The sequence below is a fragment of the Pinus tabuliformis genome, chromosome 6 (genome assembly GCF_031772625.1).
Source record: "Pinus tabuliformis cultivar Carrire ecotype Pingquan chromosome 6, CPIR1, whole genome shotgun sequence".
Lineage (NCBI taxonomy): Eukaryota > Viridiplantae > Streptophyta > Pinopsida > Pinales > Pinaceae > Pinus > Pinus tabuliformis.
The window spans coordinates 1621976993-1622000518 of record NC_142292.1 but is presented as its reverse complement, the minus strand read 5'-3'; the positions used below and the strand labels follow the sequence as shown (position 1 = coordinate 1622000518).

Here is a 23526-nt window from a genome sequence, read left to right as displayed (position 1 = left end):
GCCTCTTTGTTGCCATGAGTAGTAAATCTACGCAAGGTGGATGTTGGATTGTGTTATGTAGATGTCCTGTAGGTGGCAAAAATGGATCCATGAGTTCAGGAACAACTTCAGGCTTCTTTTACGTGTAAGAACAGAGTCCTAGATGACGCAGGACTCTCTATTGAACACCCTTTGACCAGTACCTTTCTTCATGAATTCGTCTAAGCAAATAGGACCTCATCCATGTGTGGATCATTCCTGAGCTGCCCATGTGTCTCGTTTCTCCTACCGACACATGTAACCCACAGAACAATGAAAATGGCTGCGGAATTGCGAGTTAGATGTGGAAAGTGGCTACATTCCATAGCTGATAAACAAAACCTAGATCAAATAGCACACAATGATATAATTTGAAAATCACTCAAATGTACTCCTAAAATCAACATGTAACAACTTTTGATAGCTTATGAGGCACTGATATGGGAAAATAGAAGAGAAAAGGTTTAAGAAGATGTGTGGAAGAGAGGTAGTTTTCGGGCTCAATAGCCTATCCCACAGAATGCCAATCACACCAACAACAAGTCTTCAGCAGGATGATCCAAGAGCTCCAAAGCAGTAGCATCAGATCTTCAACCACAGATACCTGCAAAAATAGAGAAACCATTAGCAGACAACAAGAGGAGGAAGAAGAATGGCATGCAGCAAAAATACACAACAACACCTCTGGTCTTCGACAACTGCAGCATAGCATTGAAACCACAGGTAAGTATCCTGCTCGCTCTCTCATATGCATCATGTAGTCAAAAATTGTAAGGGTTACGAGATTGTTGGTTTATAAGTGAAAAGGTGGCTAGTTAACTTGGCCACCTCCATTTAGTCAGAACATGCACAACTAGGTGTCCTCTCACACGCAGTTGCAGTCAATTCAAAGACAAAGAAGGAGTAGGACAAAAATCGGTTAAACTACAGATCTACGAGGTGGGAGCTAATTACGAGGAGTGGGAAATGATGAGGTGGTAGTGGAGACCAACGGTCCAAAAATGGCAATGTACCCTTGCTGCCAGCACACCACCTCACCCCAAATCACCGTAAGAGAAAATAAAACATCGTTCCCATGCATTCATGCATTTCACCTCCTCGAAACTCCCTCACTCAAGTCGCTATCATAACCCAAGCCACCCATGGGAAGCAAAGATCCATCGTTCACTGCACACGAATTCCTACAGTAGCATGCACAGGGATTCCTACAGGATACAGAGACTGCCTACAGGATACACAGAGACTGTCTACAGGATTGGCAGAGAAGAGTTCAGAAGGGATATCGCGGGTGTTGGTCACTGCAACCAGTCTAAAGAGGTAGGCTCTAAAATTACATTCCCCTTTGCATGTAAATGAACCAAGGATACTTTAAATTTGAGTGAATTTAGCAATTGTGTGAAGGGAATTAAAGACACAGTCATCTTTGTTTTTCTCCTACATTTGAAAAAATATTTCAACCCTCTCATTTTCTCCTCAAGCTTCACCAGCAAGATGACAGGAGGGTTTAATAGGAGAGAGCCCACAAACATTGTGATAATCCAACAACACCCTTAAGTGCTTGAAATCTTCACAAGACATAATTGGATGGGGTTTTTCGAAAAATTCAGAGGGTATGATGATGAGGTGGCTCAAGAATTTGCTCTCTCCCTCACCCCACACACTAGAATCCATGCCACTATTGTAATAAGGGGCCTCACTATAGATCTCACCCCTGATCTCTACCAACTAATCAAATACATTTCATGTGAGGGTAGATATAGTGTTTTCTATGGCTATCATTTCATGATCCTTGAAGAATTAAGATTTGGAGTAGAAACACCCCCCATCAAAGGCTCAACATACCATATTTCTTGCTTCAGTCACTCATAGACTCAAGCATCAAAGTGAAGGAGGGGAATTCCCAACAATTAGCTCACCATGAGTTGATTAGGATCCTCATTGAAGATGCCCTCCAAAACCTCAGATCCCCTATAACATGGTTAGTTTTTAGAGACATGCTAGCAGAGGATGACATCAAAGCTCTCACTTATGATGTTAGTCCTACTGTCAGTGAAAAGGAAGTAAAACATGAAGAGGAAGATACAGAGCAAGATAAGGATGAGATGGATGAAGAAGGAGCTAACACAGAGGAACATGATGAAGATGAAGAAGAAGATGGAGAAGAGAAGGAGGATGATGAAGAAATAAAGGAGGAAATTAAGGAGGAAACTGATAGAGATGATGAAGATCTACAAGAAGAAGAAGACATAAAAGACAGAGAGGAAGAAGGCAATATAACAGAGGGGATAGAACATAAGGAGGAGTCACCTAGGGTGTCTCTAGAGGCCACTGAAAGTGAGGCAACAACTGGCCTCACTGCTCTTAGCACCCTAATCAAGCAAAAAACAAAAAGGCAGAGGCAGACCCCACGATATTTCAGGACAAGAAAGAGCACAAGAATAAGACGGGGGAAACCAAAATCATCAACCAAAATTCCTATTGAGATTGAAGATTCCTCTACACAAAAAGACAAAATGCCTTCTCCTCAGTCCCCTATCACTTATGTAAGGAGGCCTACTACTAGATCAACTTCCTCAAAGGGTAAGGAACCCCTACAAGATCCACAACAAAATCTACAAGAGGAAAAAATAGTCCTATAGGAAACTCTGCTGAATCTATAGGAGGTACAGAAATTGGAAAGAAAGGTAGGGGAGCAGCAAGAAGCTAAAGAGGAAAACCCAGAGACAAAATAACCTAGCCCCCAACCTAACCTGGACTCTTATTACCAGTTTATTGAAGGAGGCAGGGTCATGCCTCAAAATTTTCCATCCCATTGTTCTTCGAGCTTGAGAAGGAGAGGGCCAGAACTCACCGATGGATGCAGATCACCAAATCAAAGGGGGTGGAAGACATTGGGCACATGGAGGAGAAACTCAAAGAAATGACCAGAGAGCTAAGTGGCTTAAGGGACATAGAAACCATAATGAGAAATCAACTAGAGACAGAAAATGCATGGCTGAGGGGACAACTGGAGGAAAGAGGGAACCAATTATCATGTATGTCCAGCCTCTCCTTGGAGGCAATCCAGTGTAGGATGCCAGCTAAATCCTATGCTCTCTACCTCAAAGAACAATGGCTGCAATTTCAGATTAAGACACTAGCACAGAGGGGAACCATGCCATTTCAGGACTACAAGAAGTTTATTGATCTTTGTGATCAAAGTACACTAGAGGATAGGGTGAAAATGGCTGAATTTTATTTGCACAACATGGCCCTCACAGACATGAATGTTTGGGACCCCAATGCCAAGCTAGGAGATCTACAATTAATGGATTTGGCATCATGGATGAACCATGAGGAGTCAATAACTGTAGATATGAAAAGGATATTGGCAAGAGAGCAAATTGAACCTCTTTTTATTAGATTTGAACAATCAAATCCAATGGCCCTCATCAGTACCCATAATTTGATTGCAAATGATCCTCAGTTGGCACTTAGATATCTTTCTGCCCAAGAGCAAGCAACTTCACACTTTGAGGACATGTTTACGCTGCTAGGAGATGATAGTATACATGCTTGCCTAAGGAGATGGAACACATTGCCATACAGCTTAAAGATAAGAGAACATCACTCCCCTCAAAGGTTGAGAGAGGAACTCAACATGACACCTATGGATAAGAAATCTATACAAAGGTTGAAGGTCAATTGGATAGGCCTAAAACTTAGCCCACCACTACCCTTGGGGATGCTAGGAGGGAGAAAAGAAGAAGAAGAAAAGAGGTAGTGGGAAGAGGTAGAAAAGAAAGCATACTTCTATGAACAGGAAGACAAGACCACACCAGAGGCATGGAATGTCAGAGAGGCTACCAAAGCCATGAATGATATCGATATTGACTAAGTTGCTCAGACGATGAGCAACACTTTCAGTAGGGGGTGATGATGAGCCTCATTATTAGGTAATTATATGGGCCTTAATTCACCTCCTAGCTAAGTCAAACCAACTATTCTCATAACTTAATGCATACTTTTGATTATATTTTGTTTATGAGATGAGTTAGAGTTGGATATTTTGCTTTGTGGTATAATGTGCATTTAATGCAAGATTAAAGGAGAAAAACAAGGAATTTTGGCAAAGACCAAGGTCAAAAATTGAATGGGATAGGGGAGAGGGATTATATGAGGTAAATCATCCTCATTTACTACCCCTCCATTCAAATATTCCTTGATCAGCTCGGAGTGAAAACAACCAAATCATGAGGACTAGAAGGAAGCTGAGAAAGTGAAAGTCAAAGCACCAGTTTATCTTGAGTTTGGGAGCTGAGCCTCCCTAATTTTAAGGAATTCGTTGGAGACCTTAGATGTATAAGTAGAGAGGCCTAGGACCTCAGTAGGATTCGGATTTTTATTGTAAAACTCTACTCTATTTTCAAGCTGCAAGACTTGTGAAAGTTTTTTTGATGTAATTTGTTGTTTTGGTAATAAGAATGAGGTTTGTTTCAAGCCAGCACTGAGTTAACTTAGAGGGCTGAAGCTCTTAGGTTAGGGCCCAACCCTAGTAGCCAAGGCTCCTCTTTATTGTACATGTATGCTAGTGTAGATTCATAGATTATTTGTTCATTTGCTTAGTAGATGCATTTCCATTACAATAGTGTAGATTATATTGGTTGTGTGATAGTTTTCTTCCATTTGCGCCTTCTTTCAAGTAGCAGGTTAGAAAGGAGAAAAAGGATCACCACAAAGTTGTCAGAAGGTGTCTCAGCCTCACTTCCTCCCTCTGGGACCATGACTTGAGGAAGGGACCCTTCAATAGCCCCAAAAACACAAATTTCTAGTTCTTGTATGAGCTTTGGAGTTTGTTGTATTTGATTCAGTATTTGGTTCATGTTGCAAGGCAGATTTCATTGTCATGTTCTTCTATATCCATTTCTGCAATAAGATATCGCTCATGATTTCATTCCCTTCAGCAACTTTCTTCATGCATAACATAGGCAATTGATTCATGCTTTTCTAGTTTATGAAAATATATCTTGTTGCATAGTTGTCGGAAGACACACATGTTTTAAGCAGAGAAGGCACTTTAGGAGGAGACCAAGACTTCATCACCAACAGCCACCTTCCACTTCATCCACCTTAGCCATCCCTTGTTTCACCATCACCCTCACTAGTTTTTCATCATATTTCGTTGAAATTCCCCTAGATACATTGATGAATCTAGCCATCTCTTATCTTGGATATTGACTCTTGAGTGCTCCTAGACCTTCTAACACTCCATTCCACCCATCACACACCTTCCGAAGCTTCCCAACATGTCCAACACCTCACAATTAGCTCTCAGTTGTACCTTGTAGGTTTCTTGTAATTCCTACAGGATCATCCTATAGGTTTCTAGTACATCCTGTAGGTTTTCCTGAAACAACCTGTTTTGAGGCTGAATTGATGGGAAACCTCTAGGAAGTCACAAAAAGCCTCTCAGGACCCCTCCATACCATCCAACCAATTCATAAACCTTCTAGCCATCCTCAAACACCTTCCATCCACCTGTCACAACCATAAGAACAATTAGTTTGCATACTTGCTTTTGCCTTAAAAGAAAAAAGAAAAAAGTGAAAACAGATTTAGTTTAGTTTCTTTGCTTGCACATTAGTATTCTTTGATGCTTTTTACTTCTACAACTTAGATAGTAGCATTTGTTTAGTGTTGATTTAGAAATTCTTCTTAACGTAGCTTCTTAAATGGTTAATTAGGGTATGGTATGGTTTAGCATTACATGTTGGTTTTTTTTCCATTACTGCAGTAGAGTAACTCTCTTAGAGTAGATTTTCCCTTCTTGCATCAAAGAATCAAGCTTATTTTGACTCTATAAAAGTTTCGCTTGGAACCCCAGTGGTTTATCGCTAGCTAAACAGTGACAACAGGCATAACCATCACTTTTACTTGTGCATACAACACTGTCACCTCCAAGTTTGTATGAACCCTGGGTTGATAAGTAAAGCTAGTAGCCCAGGAGTTGCAACATCCTTGCTGCAATACTGGTGCTCATCAAGGTCAGACCCTTAACAATTTTTACAAAGGTTTTTCTCGCCAAACCAAGGTCTGGTGACCATTTATTTCTCCTCTCTTATAGTGGGATAGGTGGCAGCATATTATTGGTCAAATGTGATGTCAACATGACGTCATCCCACTAGTTAGAGCCCAGAAGGTTTTGTAGCAACACATAGAGGGAGCGTCGAGCTGACTAGGCAACAAGATGATGTGGGCGGTGTCAAAGATAGATCAACTTGGGAGCAATGTTATTGGCCCATGGTATTGTAGGAGTACCCCACCGGGACAACTCATCCCTGCAAGTTTTTGATTCGCTAGTGGATGTGTCGTTTGGACCCCACGAGACAGCTAAGCCTTCCTAGAGGAGCCTGAGAGTTTACAAGGGAGGCACAAATGATAACATCGAGTTTGACAGCTATGGGCTAAGCGCGAACATGAGGATACATGAAGTGAAAGACCAAGGGCATAGATAAGTTTATAAAAGGAATTAAGTCCTCACAGGCTAGGGAAGAATTTTATCACCTAGAGGCCTAGCTAGAGGTCAAAACACTTGTTCCTTTGATGGATAAATAGGTGAGGCATCAACAAATAAGGAGCTAAAATCATTTTGGCATAATTGAAAAAGTGTGTAATATAATTTCAAAATGGGAAGCAGAGGTAATATGTTTTGCGGCGATGGAATTAAAAAGGCTTTGGGCCTTTAATAAAGAACTTGGGCACTTGGATGGATGGGCTTAACGCTTTGGGAGAAGTCCTCGATTTCAGGCAGGGGTGCCAAATGTGGCATTGCACCATATTCATGCATCTATGGAGTTTGAATGAGACAGTAGCTCACTTGGTAGGTTCCTCCATATTTGGTTGTTACACCAAAATGACCATTCACTATGTATGGATATTGAAGCTTAAACGGGTCGATAGCTAAACATTTGGAAACTGTTGGCAGTTGCAATTGTCATGAAATGCTAAGTCAAGATAGCAAGGACCACGATTGTGCAGAATAATCAATGGAGCTTGTCTTTAAAGGAAATAAGACACCTCTGAGCTTCTTTCCATGCCATGGAGAATTAAATTGAAAAGATTGTTGGGTGCAGAAGAATTGATTGTCGACATGGAAGAACATTGTGTGCCCATTTTGTGAGTTAATGAAGGTGTAGTGGTTGCGTAATAGGACAATACATGAAGCCATGTTGGAGTACTCTCATAGGTAGCGTGGATGGCAAAGTGATGGCTGAGATAGATAGCATTGTTTCTTGTGTTGCAGTGGAACAAAACCAAGGATTATAACAATGTGATTGGGGGAAGGCAACATTATTGAGTGAGATGTGTGGAGAGGTCAAGAGTGTGTATGCTGAAGAGAGAGTCTAAGAGTGATTTGGTTGTAGAGATAGGTTGCAAGAACCTACACTAAAGAGAGAGACCGAGAGTGCTTGAGGAAGAGATCCAAGAGCATAGAACAAAGTGTTGAGTATGCTACAAAATTGTTTAAGGCCGAAGACCTAAATGTATGTTATGGTTGAATAAGCAAAATGAGCAGAGAGAAAAGTGTTGTGTGGGTTGTGTAATGTGAAGGCTACAGGGGACAACAGAGAGTTGAAAAGAGGCAGTGGCTCCATTTACAGTGTATTGATTTCCATATTGAGTGTTGGTTGGAGCCCACATACAGGGAGTTGGTGCTTCATCTCAGTGGGTATATGAAAAAATCTTGGGGGTTGGGGCCATCTGTAAGTTGGTGCTTGAATAAATCCAATGAGTTGCATGTTGGTACTTCCAAAAAATCCGTGAAGTTGATGCTTCATTTGATGCTTCTGGTAAGTTGATCAGGTGTCTACAAAAAAATGGAGTTAGTGCTTCCTACTAGTGGGTGTTAGTAAACAATCAAAAGGAGTTGGTGCTTCTTATGAGTGGTGGCTCACAAACAATTTGATGTAATATAATAGGAGCTTATTTTTACACCAAATAACAAACAAGCTTTGGTGGTTTTTCTCCCACAAGGGTTTCCACGTTAAACCTCTGTGTCTCATGTGTATGCTGCTAATGGTGTTTATGTTGATGTGTTGATTTGTGTTGCTTCACATGATATGTTGTTGATTACTCATGATGGTTGCCGAGTTTGAATAGAAGTATAAATGAGAACAAAAGTTTAAGTTAGCCGTAACACTTATTCAACCCCCCGGCCCCCTCCCAAACCCTCCTACGCCCCGCTCTCTCAGTATTAACATTTCTTCAAACATATATTGATAATCAACATAAATGAGATAAAATGTTAAAATATGTTTTCTTTCCCTCTCTTTTAATTGGAAGCAATGTTGACTATTATTTGGAGTAAATGATTTGAAATTTTGACAAGTAGATTGTAATTCAATCATTCATAACTTTAAACATGTTGTATATGGTGTACTACATAAGGTGCTAATTTAATGAGTGGGTGTTATTACTTCATAGAAGCTTGGATCCTTTATCCTTTCAATGTTCAAAGTGGTTGCATTATTCCATTGCATGTAACAATAACGCCTAATACAGTGTCACCTAGTTTTTTCAATGATGCCTTTGTGTAAGACCTCACGTTTTTGGCATGTATAAGCATCACTAAAATGCTAATAATGAATTAAAATGAAAAAATGATCTAGAGTTGTACTAATATTACTGACCTATCAATAAGTCTTAGTGGTGAATGTCTTTTTCATGCACATTAAACTATATAAAGTGGAAAGTAGTTAATCACAACATGTAGGAGCTAAAGGAAGATAGCAAGCACATCTAAGAAAAGCATTAGGCTTAGCAACTAAAAAAGAGATCAAGGATATCTAGTATGAAAGATGCCTTGAAATATTGGCTGAGTTGAGTAAAGAGACTAGTAAGAAGTCTCTTAGATACCCTCTCATTACATAGTCACATTAGCACTAGTGAAGTCTTTTTCTAATTGAATTTGCTTTTTAATCTTCTTGGAAACAGTAACTATGTTACTTTTAGTTGTATTTAAGGTCAATCAATCCTTTTGTGAATTTAATCTCTTCTAATCTTTGGTTGTAGTACTATTGTATTGCTTTTTGGTTGTAGCACTCTTGCAGGGCCTTTTTAAAGTTTTTTATGAGTACTAACCATAGCCGCCTTTTAGTTTCCAATTTTCTTGCTTTCTCCTAACTCTGAACAACAACACAACAACCAACAATATGCACTTCCTTTTTCACCTATATCACCATCACAATGTATCTCCATTCTATATAATTGATGAAGTATTGTTGTACCTTCAGAAGTGGCATTTTCAGAGAACAATCGTCACTAGTTCCATTCACTTTAGTATATTCTCTACATATTTTTGCAAAAGTTATGAAGAAATGTTTTCAAGCTGAGTTTTCTTCACAACTTTGTATTAATCCAGTTGTTAATGTATCCTAGCAAAAGCTTTATGAACCCTCTTAATGTGATGAAGAGTTCCCTATCTTCTAGCTAATGTGCAATGTGCCTAATTTTCATTCCTTGCTTCTACATGATATATTGTTGGTCATCAACAATGTCATGGAATCATTACCACTCACTGAGTTGGCTAGGAGGATAAAATTCATGCGTAGGAAAGGTGGTTTGTGAAAGATGAATTCCCATTTGGATTCACAAGGATAATGAACATTCAAGCATAAACAAATAAATAAAAAATAGAAAGGAAAAAAATGATAAGTACACTGAACATTTGCATAAAGGAAAAATGACAAAATAATTAAAAAAATAAATTAAAATATATCAATTAAATTTATGTAAATTTATTTATAAAAAATTAAATATATATATATATATATATTTATAAATAATTATATATATGGAATCTATCTTTATATGTTATACTTTTGTGCTAAATATAACAATGAAATTTCTAAATTTTATCTTCTTGTAAGTTAAAACCTTCAAAATTCGTAAGTTTATATATGTTAACTTATATGAACTTCATCCTGTCAATTTTGTATATACATTCCTCAATACAATTTCTCTTACACTCCGTGCAAATTATTTTCTTTCCATACTAAAATTTAATGTTTTGTATCCAGGATATTAAGTGTTTTGTATGAAGAATTTTTACTACATGGCAAAACATACATCATCTCACACAATATGACATTTTTTGGGATGTGGATCCACGGTGTGAAAAGGGGATTAAGAAATTGAAGAAGAGTCTTCCACATTTGTGGCTTTATTTACTGTCCACAAAAAGTTGCTTTCTTTGAGACATGGCCATCCATTATAACTCATGAAGTCATTTTTCTTGGTTGTATGCTGGTTTCAAATATTCATGAGCGGGCCGGTTAATGTCTATCTCAGATTTCATATCCACATGCAATAGTTTTTTGTCAGGTAAAGGTAAATTAGACTAAACGAGGAAAATTAATTAGTCTACTAGCAACAAACATGCCACAAAAATTTAAGAGGAGGATAGCGGCCTGCACCTATTCAGGCTGGACTTCACAACAAACAGCTTTAAACATTTTACAGGAAAAATTTAAGCGGGGGATAACATTCATCCCATTAACTATTCAAACAATTTTTCATCATTAAGAAAAATCATATGTTAAATTGGCTTTCTAAACCATTATCATTATCGTTTATTCCTGTTGTATAAAGATTTTGATCCTCTCATCGAATTTTCCATTTATATATGATGCATTTTGATTTTTGTTTAGCGATTTTGTGTAGAGAGATGTTGGAAAATGTAATTCTTACTTGTCTTACTTGTGATTTTCTATGCAAAGGAGTTTGTTCCCATTCCCAAGGGTTGTTATATCTAAATGTTCGTAGATTGGTTTGTGGTTGAGATATTCTCTCAACTAGATAATTGTGTGTCTAAGATAATCTACCTATGTCTTGAGACAACACTAAACCTATTATATGTAAGCTTATTTGATATAAATAGAAATATAATTTGAAGTACCAAATTTTATGTTGGTATAGGCCCGTATGGGCATGGCATCGGCCTCCCTCATAGGAGTGCTGGGAATAGAGAGTATTTTTGTAGTGTGCATTTTACTTGAGTTTGTTCAATGATTGATCGTTGTTGGGAGAGACCGTCAGATGCGTTTTAGCTAAAGAAATCGATCCACAGATCAAAGCCAAAATGATCTGCGTGTAGAGAAAACATTCTGCAATAGGAATCTGCCATGTTGGTTTATTATACCTGAGAGTTAGACCATATCCCTGGTGTGGAGATATGTTGGCGAGTGTAAAGCCCTGAGCAGTGAACTGTTGCGGTGTCGTGGTGCTCACAAAAGCTCTAACCTTCGCAGCAGTCTTCTCGGACTTTAGGGATCCAATACCATGGCTTCATAAAAACGGGGTTCAACAATCACGTTGCCTACCAGTTCGTGGCTCTCTTCGGGAGCTCATTGCTAGGGTCAGGTATCCGTCCTGGTGTCTCTGATCATGGCTCTGCTTCTTCTTTATGTGATCTACCCGCCCTTTGTCAAAAGCAGCGCCGATGTGCCAAAGCTCGCCAAGGAGAAGTTGGAGAAAATGGGACTTCATAGAGATGGTGGGGAGCATGTGACTGGTTTTGAGAATTAAATCGGCCGACGATGGAGATCAGCCGATTGTGGCACGCAGAGTGCTGCTTGTGCGTTGAGTTGCGGGAGTCGATATTACCCATCTGACTGATGTCGTTGTTCAATACAATTTCCCCGGAAATCTCAATTATGGCCCTAAACTGTGTGGACCTGGCTCTGATGGCAGTGTTAACTGACTTGGGCCGTTGGTGGTGAACTTAGAGACACAATATTAAAGGAGGTTGTGGTTGATTGATTTTTCGTCAGGGTTTACAGAGACCTGCTTGTAGCTGCCGAGTGAGAAAGAGTAGTCGAGTGTGAGAAATCAGCTGAGCGTTAGTCCACTCTCGTTGGGTCATTCCGCTCTCAATCCATTGAGAATTTATATCACCACGCCCTTAAATGATTTTATCAGCCTAGACCTTGGAAACAAACACCTATTACTTTCTGCGGTGGAAGCGTTGCCTCGTACCATCAGAGGTGCTTGCAGGTACAAGAACATGTACAGCCCGGGATATGGAGTCCAATCCGTAGTATTGAGTATGGCCCATATATTTCAACGAGTGTTGAGAATTCAGATGCATCATTTGATGCAGATCACCACAAGAACTAAATAAAATGTTTATTAAGATATGTAATGTCCTGTGTGAGGAATGCACAGTTGCAGAAATTGTCGGTGTCATCGTTGTTTTTAGTGATTCAAGTCATTAAAATTGTGATTTCATTAATGTAAATTTGGTTTAAAAAATCAAGTGACATTTAGTTGGCCAACTATGAAACTGAAGATCGCGCCAAATATTAGAGGATGATGGATAATCAAGTTTGTGTGAATTAGTGTGAGTTTGTGGAATAGACTCATGGTGTATTAAATGTCATATACATTTATTAGTAAGCAAGTTTATGATGTTTTGTAGTGGTTTTTGTAATATATGTCCCTGGTAACTCCAAAAGTTGGAGTTGCATTATAAGCCTTGTAAGGCATGTGTATCCCCATAAAGTTCGTGGTAATCTTAAAACCACTTTGTAATTGCAGGTTTGTGATCAACTATGTGCAGTGTTGGTTTGTGGTAAGCCAGAAACCACTTGTGAGAGTGAAGTGGACAGGGATTCCTGTAGGCATGGCTTAGGGTTAGATGATCAAACCCTTGGCATGGTTGAGGGTGAGCCAAGAAAACCCTGGCCTGGTTAAGTTGGATCTATGGTGAGCCTTGATGGCTGAATTGAGTGCCTTGGTGGCAAAGTTGAGCCTTTGTCCCTGTGTTGAGCCTTCGTGGCTGAATTGAGTGCCTTGGTGGCAGAGTTGAGACTTGGTGGCTGAGAGCCCTTGTTGGCATCGTTGAGGTTGATCCGATAAAACCCAGAGCATGGTTATGGGTAATCCGATAAAACCCATGATGATGATGATGGAGGGAGATTTGCATGTACATGTACATGTATGCCGTTATAATGGTTGATAGAACCATGTTTGCGAAAGGTATCCTAGTAGACCAGTGATTGCAGTGGTTGACAATGATGCATTCTAGAAGATGGTTGCTCATTTATATGAACGTCAACATATTCTTTTGTTATGTTTGACCACAACTAGATTTTGCAAATTGAGATTGAAACAAGTAGTCATTAAGGGAGAGCGTTGGAAAATGTAATTCTACTTGTCTCAGTTGTGACTTTCTATGTAAAAGAGTATGTTCCTATTCCTTAGGGTTGTTATATCTAAATGTTCCTAAATTGGTGTGTTGTTGAGATATTCTCTCAACTAGGGAATTGTATGTCTAAAATAGTCTACTTATCTTAGTTAAAATAATGGAGAAATGGTTATATGGTTGTAACGTATCTCCTTAGTTTAGGATTAGTTCCTAGAGTTTAGGAGGTTGTTTACAACTACCTATTTTTCAGTGATGTATTCAATAGTGTAATATTCATTTGATGTAATGTAGAGTGAACGAGAGAGAGGGTCTCCTCTTTGTTTGAGTGCAGTCTCCCAGGTGCCGTACACCCCTGTGAGCTGCAACTCCTTCATTTAATTCAAAGTGTGATTTTTATCTTGGTATCAGAGCTTAGGGTAGAGATAGCCTCATTTTTTTTTTAAGGGATGTATCATTAGTTACATTTCTGTAGTGGTAACAGTATATGTAAATGTATTTGTGTGACCAGGTGGAACTGCAGTAACACCTGGAGTGAAGGGTCTCAGATGACTGATCATCTCTGAGTCGGAGAAAGGGTTGAGAAATTGGCGCTGATTTTTTGAAGACAGTCGCGCCAATCCAGAACAAAAAAGATTGGCGCTACTTTTTAAACAACAGACACGCCAATTGGCGCTTGTTTGGGGCTGATAAGCGCGCCAGCAAAATTATAACTAATTTGGTGCGGATCCGTGGCTGTTAAGCGCGCCAATTTCCGTGGACATCGTGAATTTTTCTTTTCTGCAATTGGCACGGATTTGTAGCTGTTCAGAGCGCCATAGAGCCAACCTCTTTCTCTCTGGAAATCTGCAATTTTTTGCAAATCGGAGTTGCCTGGTGGTGGCACGTGGAGATTTCTGCTCGGTGGTAGCAAATTTGATTTGCCCGGTGGTGGCGAATTGAGGTTCCTTGATCCGCTCGGATCGGACCTGCCCGGTGGTGGCGAATTGGGGTTCTGTGATCCGCTCGGAGGTAGCAGATCGGACCTGACCGGTGGTGGCGAATCAAAGCTCTGTGATCTGCCCGTGGAAGCAGATAAGTTTTTTGCTCCGTGGTGGCGCAGTGCAGCTCCTTGATCTGTTCGGTGGAAGCAGATCGCCTTTGCTTAGTGGTGGCGTGTTGGAGCTTTCTTGTTGATCTGTTCGGTGGTAGCAGATGGATTTTGCCCGGTGGTGGCACAGTGAAGTCCCTGATCTATTCGGTGGCAGCAGATCGGACTTGCCCGGTGGTGGCACAATGAAGTTCCTGATCTGTTCAGTGGAAGGAGTTCGGACTTGCCCGGTGGTGGCCGATTGGAGTGTTCAGTTGGGTGAAAATGAACAACAACATAGAATCATACCTCCACGAGTCTGGCAAACTCGATGGAACGAATTTCTCCAACTGGAAATTCAAAATGTAAACTTTGCTGGAGAGCGTAAATGCATGGGCGATCGTTGAAGGAAATGAGCCGAGATCTGGAACAGCGACTCAAGAACAAGACTGGGATAAAAGAGAAACGAAAGCAAAAGTTATACTGAAGATGTTCGTTAAGGACAATATTATCCCACATATCAGAGATTCCAAGTTAGCCGCTAATCTATGGACAACGATCAAGAACCTGTACGAGACTCAGAATACAAATCGTGTTCTGGCACTTAAGGGAAAATTGTTTACATTGAGGATGGATGAGAATGAGTCCGTTGGTGGATTCATGGCCAGAGTCAAGGATCTGAGAGACAAACTAGGAGCTATTGGAGAAAAAGTGTCTGACTCAGATCTAGTTACACTCACATTGAATAGAATGACGGATGAATATCAGACATTCATCACAGGACTATCAGCGAGGGAGAAAGCCCCTTCATTTGATGAGCTGACAGCGATTCTGCTCCAGGAGGAGGAGCGAAGACAGAATCTGAAAACTCAGAGCAATGACCTAGCTCTGATGGCGAAGAGGCGACAGTACAGAGGAAAGCAGCACCAACACCAACATCAGCACCAGCAACCGCAGCAGCAGCAGCAGAAGGGGGCCAGCTCTTTTCAAAAGAGACCATTCAGAGGTATGACTGATAATTATGTTAAGAGATGTTTTTATTGTGGGAAACCTGGTCATCAAATTAAAGAATGCTATAAGAGGCAGGCGGATGAAAGAAAAGGCAAACAGAGGAAACATCAAGGCTGTTTTGCTGGAGAAGAGGAGGACCACAGCCATGATCTTCAACTATTCACAATCGATTGTGCTCTTTCAGCATCAAAGGGAGATGAGGACGACATATGGTATGTCGACTCTGGCGCATCCTCACACATGACCGGTAAGAAGGACTATTTTGAATTTCTTAAAGAATCTGCATGTGGATCAAAAATTTATCTAGGAGATGACAGTAGGTATGAGATCAAAGGATGTGGAGATATTCCTGTGAAGCTACCTAGTGGCGACATTAAACATCTTAAAAATGTATTATATGTTCCAAGAATTAAGAAAAACTTGATCTCTATCTCAATGATTACAGACCAGGACATGTAGGTGCAATTCTTTAAGAATGGTTGTGTCATTAAGGATAGCCAGATGGAAACAATTGCAACAAGAGTGTGCATGGGGAATTTGTACAGATTGGATGCAAAGAGTATGACACGACAAGCAATGGTTGCAGCTGGATCAACAGTCAAAAATCTCTAGCATCAGAGATTTGGACATCTCAATTTGCAGGACCTCATCTTACTTCAAAAGAAAGGTATGGTCGATGGACTCCCTATTTTTCATAATGTCAAGCTGGAATGTGATGGATGTGCATTAGGGAAAATGCATAGAGAACCAAACAGGAAAGAGGATAAATATTCTCCGCTCGGACCAAGGGGGAGAATACAGGTTAGGAGAGTTCATGAACTTCTGCAAGCAGCATGGGATTATGCAGCAATTCACAGTGCCACACACTCCACAGCAGAATGGAGTAGCAGAACGCAAGAACATAACCCTTATGGAGTGCGCCAGAAGTATGCTTCAAGGTAAAGGTATATCAAATGGTTTTTGGGCAGAAGCCATTAATACTGTTGTTTATTTAAAGAATAGGAGTCCTACTAAATGTGTAGGCTTCAAAACCCCCTTTGAAGCATTGTTTGGACTCAAACCAGCAGTTAGTCATCTAACAATATTTGGATCTAAAGCTTATGATCATATACCGAAAGCAAATAGAAAGAAGTTAGACCCCAAAGCCTTGAAATGTATATTTGTAGGATATGGCACAGAGTATAAGGCATACAATTTATATAATCCTGTGACTCATAAAGTTTTTGCAAGCAGAGATGTTGTTTTTCATGAAAAGACTGAAGATGGAAAGGAAGACTCTAGCAATGACAGCCACATTCCATTGTTGATAGAGATGAACAGTGATGAAGATGAAGAGCAGGAGCAGGAGCAGAAACAGGAAGAAGTAGCAGCAGATAGTGTAATAAATGATGATGCAGGCCCGGAAAGTGCTGAAACATATAGAGTTGAGGTAAGTCCTCTACCTAGAAGATCAGGTAGGAAGACTAGACTACCTGGAAGATTGAAAGGTTATGCTTTAATGTCCAAAATTTTAAACATTGTAGAACCTTCAAACTATGAAGAAGCAAGTAAATCAGATGAATGGAGCGTTGCAATGAATGAGGAAATTGAATCAATATATAGAAATAATACTTGGGATTTAGTTGATTTGCCCGAAGGAAAAACCCATATAGGTTGTAAGTGGCTGTATAAACCTAAGATAAATGCAGATGAGAGTGTAGAAAAATACAAAGCTAGACTGGTAGCAAAGGGTTATTCACAGCAAGAAGGCATAGATTTCGATGACACCTTTGCCCCTGTAGCTAAACTAAATACAATTAGAATGCTAATCTCTTTAGCAACAAAACATAAATGGAAGCTACACCAACTAGATGTTAAGTCTGCATTTTTGAATGGAGAATTAAAGGAAGAAATTTATTTAGTACAACCTCCTAGTTTTGTGAAAAGGGGGCAGGAGCATTTAGTGTGTAAATTGCATAAGGCACTTTATGGTTTGAAACAAGCACCCAGGTCATGGTATGAGAAAATTGATTCATTTTTTATACAACATGGTTTTCATAGGAACCTCAACGACCCAAACCTATATACCAAGATAAATAAATAGAGGCAAATCATTTTGTTTTCTTTGTATGTGGATGACATGATTATAACAGGAAATGCAATTAATTTGATCAAAGAAATCAAGCAGCAAATGTCACAGGTATTTGAAATGAAAGACCTTGGAGATCTTCATTATTACCTAGGTTTGGAGGTGTGGAAAGATTCTGGTCAAACTTTTCTAACTCAAGGAAAGTATGCCAGAACCCTGTTGGAAAGATTCAGAATGGAACAGTGTAAAACAGCAGCAACACCATTGCAGCAGAATCTCAAGTTAAGCAGTGATGATGGCACAAAATAGGTGGATGCCACTTTGTATAGACAACTAGTGGGAAGTTTGATATATCTCACGACAACTAGACCTGATCTGGCATATTCTGTTAGTGTGCTGAGCCAGTTTATGTCCAGACCACTTGAGAGTCACTGGATTGCAGCAAAATGTGTGTTGAGGTACCTTAGTGGTACTTGTAATTATGGTATTTTATACACTGACATTTCTGATGTTACTTTAGCAGGTTATTCAGATTCTGATTGGGCAGGTAACCTGGATGATTGTAGATCCATCACAGGTTACGCATTTAGTATTGGATCCGGGGTTATCTCGTGGAGTAGCAAAAAGCAAAGTACTATAGCATTATCATCATGTGGAGCTGAGTACCATGCCTTGTGTGTAGCTACGTGCGAAGCTATCTGGTTGAGGAGATTGCTTAGTGATGCAGGCGAAGGACAGAAAGAAGAAACCAGCATCAAAACTGACAACCAGAGCACAATAAAGCTTGCATACAATCCAGTTTTCCATAAAAATACTAAACATATTGACACTCAGTTTCATTTTGTTCGAGAAAAGATACAGTCAAAAGAAATATATGTGGAGTATTGTAACACTTTTGATAATTTAGTTGATATTTTTACTAAGCCTCTAGGGCGAGTAAAGTTTGAGTTATTTAGAGGGATGTTAGGAATGCAAAATAACCCTTTCTCCATTAAGGGGGGGAGTTAAAAATAATGGAGAAATGGTTATATGGTTGTAACTATCTCCTTATTTTAGGATTAGTTCCTAGAGTTTAGGAGGTTTTTTACAACTACCTATTTTTCAGTGATGTATTTAATAGTGTAATATTCATTTGATGTAATGTAGAGTGAATCAGAGAGAAAGTCTCGTCTTTGTTCTATGAGCTGCAACTCTTTCATTTAATTCAAAATGTGATTTTTATCTATCTTGAGACAACATTAAATGTATTTATATGTTACTTTACTCTATATAAATAGAAAATATAATTTGAAGTATCAAATTTTATCTATTTTGAAAGAGACAACCAAGCTGCATTTCTTTCGTGTTAAAGTACTTTTTCCTTAAAATATTTCGGTTATGGTTTGCTTCTCGTAATCTTTATGTTCGCTTTAGACATGAATCTTATTTCCACTGGAAATCTATTTTCCATTTCTGTTTAGGTATCCGACTGACCTTTCACCAGGTGAGCTTTCAACTTTGATGCAGATTCGCTGTATTTAAAAGAGTTATAGATAACAGTAAATTGCATGTTCAAATATTTGCAGTTGCTAAAAAACTGTGAATTTGATATTAAAGTATGCTACAAAATTATAAGTTTGCAGTTTTTAAAAATGAAAAATATCATATTGAACTGCCACAGAGGTAACAAAGCTAGTTTAACAACCAATCTTAAACAATCTTAATTATTTATTTTTGGCCTTCTTCCACGAACGGTGAGAAATTTGGAATGGTACGTTCATATGTTGGAACACTTTCTTCTATTCAACAAAAAAAAACTGAGACACGTAGTAGCAAAGAAAATTTAAAATTCAGATGAAGTAGAATTAATTTCCCTTAAAATTTGAAATATAATGGCCGTTAAATAATTTTTTTTGCAATTTTGAAAAATAATATGTTTAAGTTTATATGATTATTATAAAAGTTAAAATTTAAATGAAATAGAACCAGTTTATATCTATTTTAACTAGGGTGGAGAGATCAAAATTTTTGAGAGGTAAATTTTTTTAGAGTGAAAAAAGATTTGATCTTTCTCAATACTTATTACATCTTGAGTGAAAATGAATCTAAGCTAATATGAGATATATGTAATTCATATTGAAACATTTTATTTATAATGCACATTCTCCCCATTAAAATATTAAAACATACCCCTCATATATCTATTTATTTTTATCATAAATATTTTCTAAAATATTAAATATCAAATCTATATTAAGGATTGTAGGAATTACAAATCTCTCTTATATATTGAATTAGAAAGCAACAATTAATGGAATAATGCATGTTAAATTTTTCTTTCTTATTGATATTTTTAAAATCTTATATATCAACTCTATATAAAAAATGAAATAAATTACACCTCTAATTATCAAAAGTGAAAATATATATAAAAAAAAAATGAATTTAAATTACATTAATTTTCTTTATAAAAGATATATTTAAGATTATATTATTTAATATGGATATGGTTGACACACAAATATTTTTTTGTTATTAATATATTTTTGTTTTAAATATCACATATAAAGTGAACTTAGGATGAATTACACATCATGTAATATCAAAAATATTATTTCTTATCCTCTCCCTCGGGAAGAAATCACATTTTTTCTTCATACTAAAAAGTAATTTTTTATTTTTATTTTTACATTCCGTTATTTTATATCTCAATATAAAGTTATAAAATTAAAATATTGTAATTATTACAAACATTAATTTCTTTTATTTTTTCCTATTTTTAATTTGTTAATTTAAAATATTTTTTACTATTTTTAAAATGTAATGTGACAACATTTCCCCACACTGATTCATTTCCCCACCTTAGATTATAGAGTGTCTATGGGCACAATCAATTTTCTTTAAAATATAATTGTTATTAATTAAAATATTTTGAAAAAAAATATGTTTAAGTTTGTAATATATTTAAATTTATAAATTTACTAGAATTATTTTTCTGTTTTAACTAGTGCTAAAAATAAACATTGAGAAAATAAGAACTAATTTTCATCAGCTTCGATGTGAAACTTGAAGTTGGTCAGTTTCGAAAATATTTTGGGAGGAAAGAATCTCTCACCTTGGCCATACTAAGAAGGTTGAAGATGAAAAACACTTTCCCAAATTGTGAGGCTCTTACTCACATCCACTCTTATCAATTCCAATACCTTTACCACTCTACATCCAACCTTCTTGACTTATTAAGTCATCAAAATTATAATAATCTAAAAATGCTTTGCTCCTCATTTTCTATAATAAAAATAAAACGTTAAAAAATATCAATTAATCACATCCCAATCATATTTATCTACATAGAATTAATTATCAATATTCTCAAATTTTATTTATAAATTATTATCTATCTATATATATATAGAGTATTGGATCGAGAGCATTTTGAATTTTATTTGGTAACCATGCTTTGTTTATCTATTTAGCAATCAATGTATATGCATTTTGTATGATTTCTCCAATTTAACTTATCTCACATATTATGCTTTCTGGGTTTCTCCACAGGGATTTATGTCGGGGATAATCACGTGGTCCATTTTACAAGAGGATCAGACCAAGAACTGGAAGTCGGGGCCAGTTTAATTAATTCATTCGTCTATAGTTCAATACCAAAACAACATCTGAGTTGTACTAATCCAATCGGCAACTGCGGCTTACAAAATGGAAATAATGGAGTAACACGTTCTTGTCTGGATTGCTTTCTTGAGGGAGGAGCTGTGTATCGATTTGAGTATGGTGTTAGTAAAACGGTCTTTTTCGCACAAGCCCGTGGAGGAACGTGCACACTTGCACAATCAGATCTCCCAGAAACAGTGATTCACCGTGCAGAGTACCTCCTTCTAAATGGGTTTGCAAACTATGATGTAATATCTATGAATTGTGAGGACTTCGCAATATACTGCAAGACAGGATTCATTGTTGAAAGTCATGACACGGGAAGTGGGCAAGTAGCAGTACTGCGTGCTGTAATGGGTGCTGCTCGTTATTGTTTAACTTCAAAGTACGCGTATGGAGTTATATTTGCTGTTGATCCAGTAGGCGTGGCCTTCGGGACGGTTCTAAATTTTGCTATACGGAGATATAAAGGAGATATTGGTGTTCGCGTTGATAAAATTAATGTATCAGTGGAGGATTTGGTTATATGTCTCGATTCTTCAATTGGTAGTAAGCCTCCAGTGGCTCAAGCAACAAGCAAGGACAAGAGCTCCATTAACGGCACGGAATCTCTGAATAGTGCAACGCCCATTCGTAAGTAACATGATGGTTTATAGTTGACCCATCCTCCATGAAAGTAAATTTTTCGGGTGGTAAAAGTCTTCAAATAGAAGGATAAATTGTGTTGGAATTTAAACAAATTGAAGGTCTTATTTGGCCATGTAGTGAGTTCTGGATTGGTTTGTGTCTTAGAAGTTTCAGGTCATAAATGGTGGTATTAGATACTCTGTGACCTAATTGTGTGTAATGGATTGAAACTTAGTTGTGGATGCTAGATGGATTTGTGTCATGCTCAGATCGAAATGTGTGCATATGATTTCAGAGGACTAGATTGTTAATATGTGAGTGGAATGCGTTATAAATAGTGGGAGTAATATCTCCAAAGTCATGGAGGGCAGTCTAAATATATGTGCCCTTAGAAGTGTTGATCAATTCATGTAAGGTTTCAAATATAGTTTGCTTTTAATGTGTTGGATTAATTAATGTATACGGTTTAATTATATACTTCCTTTGTTCTTAATATGCGCTATCAATTATATATATATATATGAATGATTTTAAGATTATCGTTTAACATATGTATTGGTTTGTTTTTAAATGTATTGGATTGATTCTTTGTTAAAGTAAATTTATATGGTTTTTCACAATTTTGAAAATTAAAATAATATTTATTTAGGTTTATAAAACAAATATCTATTTAAAATGTTTTTGATTACTTTATAGGTAAATAAAAAAGAATTACAAAATTTAAAGTGTTTTGATTAATAAAATATTAATATTATAGGTAAATAAAAAGAATTACAAAATTTAAAGGGTTTTGATTAATAAAATATTAATAGTAAAAAAGTAAGTATAATTATTTTATAGTTATATATTTAAAAAAAATAATAATAAGAATTATTGTTAGATGCATTTCTATTCTCATTGGGGTGTTATAAGATGATTTAAATGAGCTTATGGTTAACTCGCTTTCCCTTTGTGATCCCATGTGCATGTCATTTACTCGATGCACATTTATGTGGCCTCACCTCCCAAGGAGGGAGGCCTAGTCTCCTTAGTAAGGCTGTGGTATACGCATCCATTGCATCTGTGAACACTCCAACATGTCTGTCATCCTTGACTTGTGGCTTGAGCTTTTCTTCCTCCTCCATCACTTCCTTCTACTCCTATCTTCTCCCACCATGCATGTAGACTCTTGCTTGGGTTTTGAGTTCCTTCCCTTCATTGTCGGTTTTTCAGAGGGAGAAGGTATGGTCCTGAGTTTGATGCCAGTGTAGCCTGACTAGAAAATTATTATAATATCTTTCTTTCATGGTCACCTCATGTAGCTCCCCTATCATCCCAACCCCATTCCACGTGACATGTTAAGGCCTCTAACAACCATGAGGCATCAGAGAGATCGTTTTTAGCATGGAAATGTTAATCATGGAGCTTTAGGGAGGTCCACCACACACCTTAGAACAAAATCTTTAGCCTGTAGCTTCCATGCCAGCACATCCGTGGCACACCCCCCAACATACGTGAGGAAATTTGTCTTGTGGAGGAATAAATTTGTCATGAAATGAATATCACTCTCGATTTAAATGATATGGCTCCCATTGCACCTTGGGCTCCTAATATAGGTTAGATGGACTCAGAGACTTCATGCTTGATGTGGAAGTTTAACTAGCATATCACTCTCAATTCAAATGACACGGCTCCCATTGCACCTTGGGCTCCTAATATAGGTTAGATGAACTCAGAGACTTGATGCTTGATGTGGAAGTTTAACTAGCTAGGCTAGAGATGGGTTCTTCACCTAGCTCTCCAATTCCTCCACTATGCAATGTTGAGGAATGATATATCATCCTAGATACTTGTCATACTCATGCTTCAGTTCTATTGAAAATGTTGGAAATCTGCCAACTAAGGGGGTTTCCTTGAAGTGAAGTCCCA

At 37.8% G+C, this 23526-nt stretch overlaps 1 protein-coding gene across 1 annotated transcript in view; it reads left to right on the top strand.

Moving 5' to 3' along the window:
• Positions 1 to 22005, top strand: part of LOC149265109 (protein LEAD-SENSITIVE 1-like) — a 62535-nt gene extending 40530 nt beyond the window's left edge. The window contains exon 2 of the mRNA XM_089391607.1: positions 20881 to 22005. Coding sequence (XP_089247733.1) covers positions 20881 to 21632 — 752 coding nt within the window. The 3' untranslated portion in view covers positions 21633 to 22005. The remainder of the gene's footprint in view (positions 1 to 20880) is intronic.
• The last annotated feature ends 1521 nt before the right edge of the window (positions 22006 to 23526 follow it).